The 10638-nt window shown below is 40.8% G+C and overlaps 1 protein-coding gene and 1 non-coding gene across 3 annotated transcripts in view; one reads left to right on the top strand and one right to left on the bottom strand.

Annotated features, from left to right (window-relative positions):
* The first annotated feature begins 4270 nt into the window (after positions 1-4270).
* On the top strand, positions 4271-4343 carry TRNAK-CUU (transfer RNA lysine (anticodon CUU)). The gene has a single exon. It is a non-coding gene; the product is annotated as a tRNA-Lys (tRNA).
* Positions 4344-9435: 5092 nt separating this feature from the next.
* Positions 9436-10638, bottom strand: part of ACTR10 (actin related protein 10) — a 36259-nt gene continuing 35056 nt past the window's right edge. For both annotated transcript variants that reach the window (XM_015453830.3, XM_073997463.1), the window contains one exon: positions 9436-9857. In XM_015453830.3, coding sequence (XP_015309316.2) covers positions 9676-9857 — 182 coding nt within the window. In that variant the 3' untranslated portion in view covers positions 9436-9675. The remainder of the gene's footprint in view (positions 9858-10638) is intronic.

Raw genomic sequence — 10638 nt, 5'->3', positions numbered from 1 at the left:
TTTCTAAGTGAGTGATATTTAAAATAGGATAACAAAAGAGTGGTTGAGGGAACAGTAAAAAACTTGGCTTGCGCTAGGAACTGTCACGTCAGAGTGACCCCTCATTAAGTGGGGAAGAGTGACAGGAAGAGAACAAGTGCACATGACAGCAAATCTTGAAGTGGTTTGAATTTTAATCCGATTGTAAATAGGGCATCAGCCTTTTTTTACTCCTAAATATTAATACGTCAGTGTGTATTTCCCCCCCAACACAGGAACATTATTTTACATAGACACAGTATTATTGTGAAAATTAGAAAACTAGCAATACTGTGATCTATCAACTTTCTTTTTTTTGGGGGGTAATTTTCCCTATAAAGTCCTTCATAGCTAAAGAAAATCCAAGATCACACCTTGCATTCAGTTGTCTGCTTTAGTCTGGAAAATAGCTGCTTAGTATTTCTTCAGGTTTTTTTGTTTGTTTGTTTTTGAGACGGAGTTTCGCTCTGTCGCCCAGGCTGGAGTGCAGTGGCGCGATCTCCCGCTCACTGCAAGCTCCGCCTCCCGGGTTCACGCCATTCTCCTCCCTCGGCTTCCCGAGTAGCTGGGACTACAGGCGCCCGCCACCACGCCCAGTTAATTTTTTGTATTTTTTAGTAGAGACGGGGTTTCACCGTGTTAGCCAGGATGGTCTCGATCTGCTGACCTTGTGACCCGCCCGCCTCGGCCTCCCAAAGTGCTGGGATTACAGGCGTGAGCCACTGCGCCCAGCAGTATTTCTTCAGTTATCATGACATGAAGATTTTCGAAGAATACAAACCATTTATTTTGTAGAATATTCCTTAATTTAGGTTTCATTTTTTTGTTGTTATTTGATTCAAGTGATGCATTTGTGGCAGGAATACTACAGAAATGACCTTGTATTCATTCATGTCAGAGCATTGTATTAGGGACATGATGTTAGTTGTTTTATTGCTGATAATGTTAACTTTGATCACTGGCTGAAGATTTATCCCTGATGTTTCTACTTTTACCTTTGTAATTAGTATCTTGTGAGGAAATACTTTGAGAATATGTACACGTCCTGTTTACGCCTCAACATTTCACTCATTAATTCTAATATCTGATGATTCTTGTTTGAATTTATTATTACAATGGTTGCCAAATGGTGATTTTCTAATTCCGTCATTCCTTTCACATTTATTACTGGTTTTCTACTGTGAGGTTATCAGGAGTTTTTAAAGCAGGAGAATTATATGATTTGATTTAAATCATTAAATGAGCTCTTATTTCTGTGTGAAGAATGATAGCTAAGGGAAAGAAGAGAAACAGGGATACTAGTTGGAAAGTTATTGCACTTTTGTGAGCTAGCAGTAATGGAGAGTGATTTGGACTAAAGTGGTGGCAGTGGAGGTGGAAATGTGTGGATGGATTTCAGATGTGTAGGGTGCTATGGTTTGAATGTCCTCTTCAAAACACGTGTCGAAATTTAATTGCCAATGTAATAGTATTGCCATGTGGGGCCTGTAAGAGGTGATTAGATAATGAGGGCACTGTGGATGAATGTCATTTCTAGAATGGGTTAGTTATCTTGGGAGTGGGTTCCTAATACAAGGATGAATTTCACTGGATTTCAGCTCTCTGTCTCACATATTCGCTTGCTCTTCTGATCCTCTGTCGTGGGATAATACAGCACAAGGCCCTTGCCAGGTATCAGTGCCATACTCTTGAACTTCTAAAACCGTGAGCCAAATAAACTTTTCTTGTTTGTTATTACCTAGTCTGTGGTATTCTGTTATAGCAGCAGAATATGGGCTAAGACATAGGGTTTGCAGAATTGGATATAGAAAGTAAGGGGAAAAAAGGAATTTCAATTGCTTTTTCCTGCGAATGAAGCATTACAATTGATGTTTTTATTTTTGAACAAATTGATAGATAAAAGGACTTGAATTACTTGGAAGACTGGCCACTTAATTTACCTAACCCTCGTTAAAACATTCCAGTTGTAATTCTTTTTTTTTTTTTTTTTTTTTTTTTTTTGAGACTGAATCTTGCTCTGTCACCCAGGCTGGAGTGCAGTGGCATGATCTCTGCTCACTGCAACCTCTGACCCCCCGGGGTTCAAGCGATTCTTCTGCTTCAACAGCCCGCGTAGATGGGATTACAGGTGTGCACCACCATGCCCCGCTAATTTTTGTATTTTTAGTAGAGACTGGGTTTCACCATGTTGGCCAGACTGAGCGCACACTCCTGACCTCAGGTGATTCGCCCTCCTTGGCCTTCCAAAATTCTGGGATTACAAGCCTGAGCCACTGCACCTGGCCTCTAATTGCAATTCTTTCCTGGGGAGTTCCGATTTAGACCACGATAGTTCAAGAAAGGGGTGAAGAAAGCTAAAGGTTAATAGTTGCAGAAGGGTTGGCCTTGGAGGTAAACCATAAGTACTCAAAACTTGTTTAGGTATCCAGTTAATCTTTTAATTAACATCATTACCTGTGTGTGATAAACACTATTTGAGCACCTAGTGCACTCAATATTTATTAATAATTAAGAATTTGGGGGCTCTTTCGGCCAGGCGCGGTGGCTCATGCCTGTAATCCCAGCACTTTGGGAGGCCAAGGCAGGCGGGTCACCTGATGTCAGGAGTACGAGACCAGCCTGACCAACATGGTGAAACGCTGTCTCTACTGAAAATACAAAAATTAGCTGGGCGTGGTAGTGCATGCCTGTAGTCCCAGCTACTCCGCAGGCTGAGGCTGAGGCAGAAGAATTGCTTGAACCTGGGAGGCGGAGGTTGCCGTGAGCTGAGATCGAGCCCAGCCAGATTCCTTCTCAAAAAAAGAAAAAAGAAAAAAAGGCCAGGCGTAGTGGCCCATGTCTGTAATCCCAGCCCACTGGGAGGCCTAGGCGGGTGGATCGCCTGAGATCAGGAGTTCAAGACCAGCCTGGCCAACACGGTGAATCCCGGTCCCTACAAAAATTAGCCGGGCATGACGGCGGGTTCCTGTAATCCCAGTTACTTGGGAGGCTGAGGCAGGATAATCGCTTGAACCTGGGAGGCGGAGGTTGTAGTGAGCCGAGATCAAACCACTGCACTCCAGCCTGGGCGACAGAGCAAGGCAACTCTAAATGTATACTATTTTATGACGTATCTTATTATTTTTAAATTGAATACCTCAGGAAATGTGATGCCCAATGTATCTAGCTTCCAAATACTGTGCTTTGGGGATACTATCGTAAGAATTATTTGTTATTTTCAGGTTTACAAATTGGTCTTTAACTTGCACTGCTAAGCAGTAGTATAACCACACCCCTCTCCATTATCACAGAAATTAGAAGAATTTTTTTTTTTTTGAGATGGAGTCCCGCACTGTCGCCTCAGCCTCCCGAGTAGCTGGGATTACAGGTGTCGGCCACCACTCCCGGCTAATTTTTTGTATTTTTAGTAGAGACGGGAGCGGGGGCTAGGCTGGTCTTGAACTCCTGACCTCGTGATCTGCCTGCCTCCGCCTCCCAAAGTGCTGGGATTATAGGCGTCCCGCGCCCGGCCAGAATTTCTTATCTAGAAAGGTTCACCATCATTTCAGAATATATATATTTCCATATGACATTATTCCAGTATCTCCTATGGTAATTTGATTAAAATCGGGTTTCTGACCCTTTGCCTCTTAGAGTTCACATTCTTTACCATTAGATTTAGAGACTGTAATTCTTTCCTCCCAGCTTCTGTCATTTGAGGAGAATAATAGCACCCTCCAAACGTCCTGTCGCTCATTGCCAGACAATTACTCGAAAGAGAATTTATGTTAATTGACTCGAAGCCTCCTTTTCTGAATTTAACTCTCCTTCATCAGACCATACTAAAGAAAATAGCTAATCCCCGCGGCTGTTCAGGGAAACTAACCTCTCAGAGATTGGACTTTGTTTCTTAAATGCGGAGCCCAAACATGTAGGAATCCGGTATGCCATTTGATGGAAGTTGGATGGCCTTGATATGTATTTATGTAAACAAAACATACTGGTTGGTAAATATTTTTAAACACTTTGTTTAAAAGATTCAATGACTCTGTAATGATAAAGACTCGCATGTTTTCAATGATCTTTGGATACATATACAAACATTCTTAAATCTAAGTACAATTAAATATTTAGAACACTCTTAAAAAATAATTCTGAAGTGCCGATCTAACAGTACGTTACACATTTGTTTACAAAAGAAACTACGGGGAGGAGCAAACCATGTAGTTAAAATACTCCTCAAGAGGTAGAAATGTAAAGCACCGTGACAGGCGCCCGGCTAGCTCAGTCGGTAGAGCATGGGACTCTTAATCCCAGGGTCGTGGGTTCGAGCCCCACGTTGGGCGCGGCTCGAAATTTTTCTTCTGAAACTTAAATGGTTTCTCTAAAGTACCTGAACTACAGAGTTCTTAAGCCGAATTAGTTTAAACACTTTCAGTATTAACCAGATTCTCCAGTAAAAAGTTCTCCTTTTGTAAACGAAACAGGTCACAAACTGTGCTTGTGCAATTGAAATCACATGTCCCCTCCCCGTGTTCTCTTTAAAACACACAGGAAACCAAATGCCCACTGTTGAAGACTAGTTTTTTGTGTTACTATGCATACTTGCATAGTTGGTGGTAGAGGGCAGTTTTAATTGTTATCTTAACAAACTTATGAGCGCCACATTTTGGCTGCTTTTCTAAAATTTAAGAGACCGGATGTAAAAACATTTGGAGGCACCTGAGGACTCGGAAGAAAAAGAACCAATTTATCCTTCTCTGTTTCTCTCTCTCTGTGTCCTTCTTTTTCCTCCACTCAATATGGAGTCTATCCCTGAAGAAATATATAGTGAAAAATAGTTCTTTTTGTAGTGAGATTTATACCACCAGTGCATACATCAAGTTTTCTTCCATTCTTCTTGGGGATGGATACTAGGAAATTAAGATTCTAGTAAAGGCTCTTTGAAGACGTACAAAACAACTGAGATGTGAAAATTTGGATAGGCAATTGGATATGCGAGGGAGGAAAGGTTTCCGCCTTCTCCCTTTTGCACTGAGAACTGTGAAGTCATCAGAACGTCCTCGCCCACTCGAACCACCACAGCCAGACACATTCCAGGATCTCACCCACCAGAACACGGAGGTGAACGGTTTATGCTCCTTCATACCTGAAGCCAATCCTACCTAAAGCACTGGATCCTGTACCCTCCACGTGTCATCCCCCAGCTCGCCACTAAAGGATCAATTTTTCTCCTTTCTTGATTTTTCCGTTCAACACACAAACATGCTGTTATTTATCTTAAAAACTTCGACCTAGTTTCCTCACAGGCTGCCATTCTATTTCTCTGTTCCCCTTTGTAGCAAAAGCCCATCCCCTTTTGCCTAAGCTCAAGTTTCCCCTCCCTCCCACCTCTTAACCCTGACAATGCCCTTCAGCCATAGACCAAAAAATAAACTAAAATAAAACAGAAAACCCCCACACCTGTTGTCAAATACGTTTAATTTATTACTCATGGCAATAAGGGAGAAGTGTGGGGTGATTCAGTAAGATGGTGATTATAGGATCTTGGCTTTTGTTGGGTAATTTGGGGGAGGGTCTAAGTAAGTAGGGGCTTGTTCTGAATTGTGTGCTCTCAGAAAACCAGGGCAATTCTAGGATCTGAAATCTAAAAGGATGGCAGACTAAAGGAGGGATAAAGGTGAAACAAAGTAACAGTCACTCCTTTAGCAAGAGGGATGTTTGGTGTTTTGAGTTGCACAGTGACCAACTTGTCTGAAGGGTATGTTATGTGAAAAACAGAAGAAAAGCATAGTTTGCTGAAAGCATCATATCAATCTGTAATAGCATTGAGGCTTACCTGTGTTAGATTAGTTCCCAGATGTCAGGCACTACTTCTTGCTCTTCTCAACCCGCTCTAGTCATGACTTCCTGCCCCTCCCGCCACACCCCACTAGTCTACTAAACTGTACATGAAAAGGTCATCATTCATCTCCACAAAATCAAATTAACTGCAAGGCCTAATTTACTTGGACTATCAGAAATCTATTACAAATTTGATCACTCCATGCTGGATCCACATCTCCCCTTTGGCTTCCAGGACACTAATGCTCTTGTTTTCTCCCCTATCTCACCAGCTACTTCCTTTCTCTCCTGTCTCTTCACTTGGGAGTGCTCAGGGATGGGTGAGTCCTTGTTCCTCTTCTCTATCCACACTCATGCACTTGGTGATCTTACAGTTTTAAATACCAGATAGTTGCTGATGATTCACAACTTTTTTTTTTTTTTGAGACGGAGTCTCACTCTGTCGCCCAGGCTGGAGTGCAATGGAGTGCAGTGGCATGATCTCGGCTCACTGCAACTGCCGCCTCCCGGGTTCAAGCAATTCTCCTGTCTCAACCACCCGAATAGCTGGGACTACAGGCATCCCCCACCACACCTGGCTAATTTTTATATTTTTAGTAGAGATAGGATTTCACCATATTGGTCAGACTGGTCTCAAACTCCTGACCTCGGGTAATCTGCCCGCCTCAGCCTCCCAAAGTGCTGGGATTACAGGCATGAGCCACCGTGCCCGGCTGATTCAAAACTTTTAAGAGAGCCCAGATCTCTCCCTTAAATGTCAAACGTCTATATCCATTTGGATGTGTGGTAGATAACTCATACTAAACGTGTACAAAAACTCTTGATCTTTGCCCCAAAACTTGTTTCTCATGTAATTTTTCTTTTTTTCCCCACTAACGGCAACACCATCCTTCTAGATGCATGAACAATACTGGAAACATTATTGATTCCTATCTCTCCAACCCCATTGTGAAAGTGTCTTTCAATATTCCCCTGCCATACTGACTGTGAGCTTGGCCATGTGACTAACTTTGGCTAATAGGACAACAGAAAGCATGATGCAAACAGTGTCTTGAGGAGAACTCACACAATGGGGTTTGGATCCAAGCTGCCAAGTAATAAATCAGTATCCTGAGACCACCATGCTGAGGGAGCCTAAGCCAGCCACGTGGAGAGAAGCATGTGGAAGACAGAGAAGGCATGGAGTGAGCACTGACACTGAGACTTGTAAACAAGACTGTCCTAGACCTTCCACCCCAGCACACCAATTAAATACAGCCAGGTGTCTATCTCCAGCTCATACTACATGGAACAGAACTGCTCACCTGAGTCTTGCCTGAATTCTGACCCACCCCACCATAAGCAAATAGGATTCATATTGTTTTAAGCCATTAACTTTTAGAAGTTTGTCACATAGCAATAGGTAACTGAAACATCCACGTAAGATCTCTCAAGAAATCCTGTTGGTCTACCTTCCATGTATCCAGAATCCAGCAGTTCTCATCTTTACAGCTAGCACCCTGGCTTAGAAAACATCATCTCACTGAGATTACTGCAATGGTTTCTTAACTGATTTTCCTGCTTCAATTTGTCTCTTTAAACTCTATTCTTGACACAACATCCAGAATAATCCGGTTTAAACAAGCCAGATCTTGTCAATTTTCCACTCAAAACACTCCAAGGATATGCTGTTTGACTCAGTAAGATGTATCCTTATAAGATATACTCCCACTCCCCCATCTACTATTGCTTCTCTTCTTGCTCACTCTACACGAGCCAAATTGGCCTCCTTATCAATCCTGGAATATGTTAGGCATGCCTTTCCTTAGGTTTTTTTGTTTGTTTTTTGAGACAAGGTCTCACTCTGTCACCCAGGCTGGGGTGCAGCAGTGTGATCTTGGCTCACTGCAGCCTCCACCTCCCGGGTTCAAGCAATTCTCCTGCCTCAGCCTCAGGAGTAGCTGGGATTACAGGCATGCATGACCATACCTGGCTAATTTTTGTATTTGTGGTAGACATGGGGTTTCACCATGTTGGCCAGGCTGGTCTCGAACTCCTGACCTCAAGTGATCCACCCGCCTCAGCCTCCCAAAATGCTGGGATTACAGGGATGGGCCACCACAACTGGCTTCCTCTTCTTACAAAGACACCAGTCTTACTGGATCAGGGCATCACCCTAATGATCACGTCTTAATTTGACTACATCTGCAACTCTTTCCAAATAAGGTCACGTTCACAAGGTACAGGGGTTGGGACTTCAACCTATCTTTTTGAGGGGCATAATTCAAACCATAACAGAAGGCTACATTCCTTAACTTCAGCCACTAGTTGTCTGCTACTTTATAGCCAGTTTTAAAGCTATATTTCAGTCACAGATCCTGTTTTTGATATCATTCAATGATGAAAACTTCTCATAAATAATCTAAATTCAACAAAAGATGAAGTCAATATAAATGTAAAGTTCATGTTTACTGAAAAAAGAGATAATGTTAATAAAATAGTAAATCCATCCAATTGGCAATTAATAGTATATCTATTCCTGGCAATCCTCCTGGGAGGGTTCAAAGTTAAGAAATAGACAAGCCTCGTTCTAATGGAGCTTATATTCCAGAAAAGAAGATAAAACCTCTGTTGAAATGATGACAAGGTAAAAGTTAGAAGTGCCCCAATTATGGGTACTGTGCTTAGGGAAAGAGTGCTATGGAACAGTGGTAGGACTAGAGGAGACAGGTATCCCAAAAGAATGAAGCCAGCAAAATTGCAACAAGAGGTAGTTCATTAAAAACAAATGAAAAAATAAAATAAAAAGTTAAATGATTGAGTACATATTTCAAAGAACCTCTGCCCTGAGAAGATATAAAGCACAAACACAAAGATTAATGGCATTGTGAATACATTTTTACAAAGCAGTTGTAACCTTATATAAAAATGAAGTATCTTTTTTCTTAGAAATGTAGAATTGCTCATAAAAAAAATGGTGAAGTTAAAAAGTGAACATTTCCACACTTTGCTTAACAAATGCTTGACCATGTTACCAAACATTCTCAGTCCAAAGATCAAATATATTTCTGGAAAAACAACATTATTATAATATGGACACCCAAGCACCAAAATAAATAATTTTTTTAAATGGACCCATGTTAGTATTTGAAATAACTAGTAATTGTTAACACTATTTATGCTTTAAATGGAGTAACTGCTGGAAATAAAATTAATGAGCCCAGAACAGGTTATGTGAACTGTGGAGAAATACTCTTCTTTTTGAAAAACAAGCCACATAGGCTGGGTATGCTGGCTCACGCCTGTAATCCCAGCACTTTGGGAGGCGGAGGTGGGTGGATCACGAGGTCAGGATATCGAGACCATCCTGGCTAACACGGTGAAACTCTGTCTCTACTAAATACACAAAAAATTAGCTGGGCATGGTGGCGGGCGCCTGTAATCCGGTGCCTGTAATCCAGATACTCAGAAGGCTGAGGCAGGAGAATGGCATGAACCTGGGAGGCGGAGCTTGCAGTGAGCAGAGCGCCACTGCACTCTAGCCTGGGCAACAGAGGGAGACTCTGTCTCAAAAAAAAAAAAAAAAAGCCACATAACAAACTTCCAAAATCAAACTGCTTTACTATACTTTATTGATATTAACACAACAGATTTCAGTAAGCACCAGCTACCATGTTACCAGTACACAAGAGAAACAAAGTCAAAAGAATTATATATTAATGCAAAGAGTAAACACAGAACGCTTTCACTTCCACTATACTCCTCTGTAACAAAACATCCTACATACTTTGTACAATTTGCTTATAATTGGTTAAATATTTAATATGAAGCAAGGTTGATTTTTTAATCAAACTTCTATTTCTCAGTGGAAAACGCTCTCTTCATCAGAGGTGGTTGAGTTTTCGCAACATCAAACATCATTTCCAAAGGTGGGTTATTGAGAGAACACCAATCAGGTATACGGCCCGTCTGATTATAATATTCCTTTGAAACAGAACGGCTCCCAAGTATATCTTGTAATGCTCCAAAAATAGCCCCTGTGTGACAAAAATATTTTTTATAGCTAAGATGAAAACTTTTACTAGAAAACTTTATGTACATATACATCTACTTCACTATATGACAAAAGTGGATTGGTAAAATTCAGCAATGCATTGCCACAATCTTCAAAGTAATTCCAGTCAAGCTATTCTTTATTTTATATTTTGAATAACAGAGTAAGCCATAACTCCGTGTTAAAGTAATTGAAATGGCCTTTAGCAGGTTAAGAGTGAACATGATAACAAGTATTATTGCATTTAAAAGCAAGTTAGATAGAGTGAAGTGGAAGGTATTTTCAACTTTGTGTAAATACAATCAACAAGATTCTGAGTTTTCTCTCTCACAACTAAGGTTACATATCAATAAATAAAATGGTACTGCAAAACCCAATAAACATCATCATAATGTCCTAACATTCTATACTGAAGACCTTATTAAGACCCACAAGGCAGTCTTTTAAAAACAATTCCATTACTAAATCAATTTGTCCTAGATCAAAACTACATTTATACCAAATCCTATTTTACAAGAAATTATATAACATTCATTTTAAAATGTCACACTACTTTGTTTTTCTCTCTGAATGTACAATCCTGATACCTTCTAGCTCTGCATCATAAAACATATATCAGAACGTATATAAATGTACATATTCATTATTGTTTTTCCCTTCAAAGTAGTTACAGCTGACCTTTGAACAATGCAGGGATTAGGGGTGTGCACCCACAAGCACCTGAAAAACTCCATGTATAATTTTTGCCTCCCCCAAAACTTAAC

This window comes from Macaca fascicularis, chromosome 7 (genome assembly GCF_037993035.2).
Source record: "Macaca fascicularis isolate 582-1 chromosome 7, T2T-MFA8v1.1".
Classification (NCBI taxonomy): domain Eukaryota; kingdom Metazoa; phylum Chordata; class Mammalia; order Primates; family Cercopithecidae; genus Macaca; species Macaca fascicularis.
The sequence above is the reverse complement of the archived record's forward strand: the minus strand, read 5'-3'. Positions and strand labels throughout refer to the sequence as shown.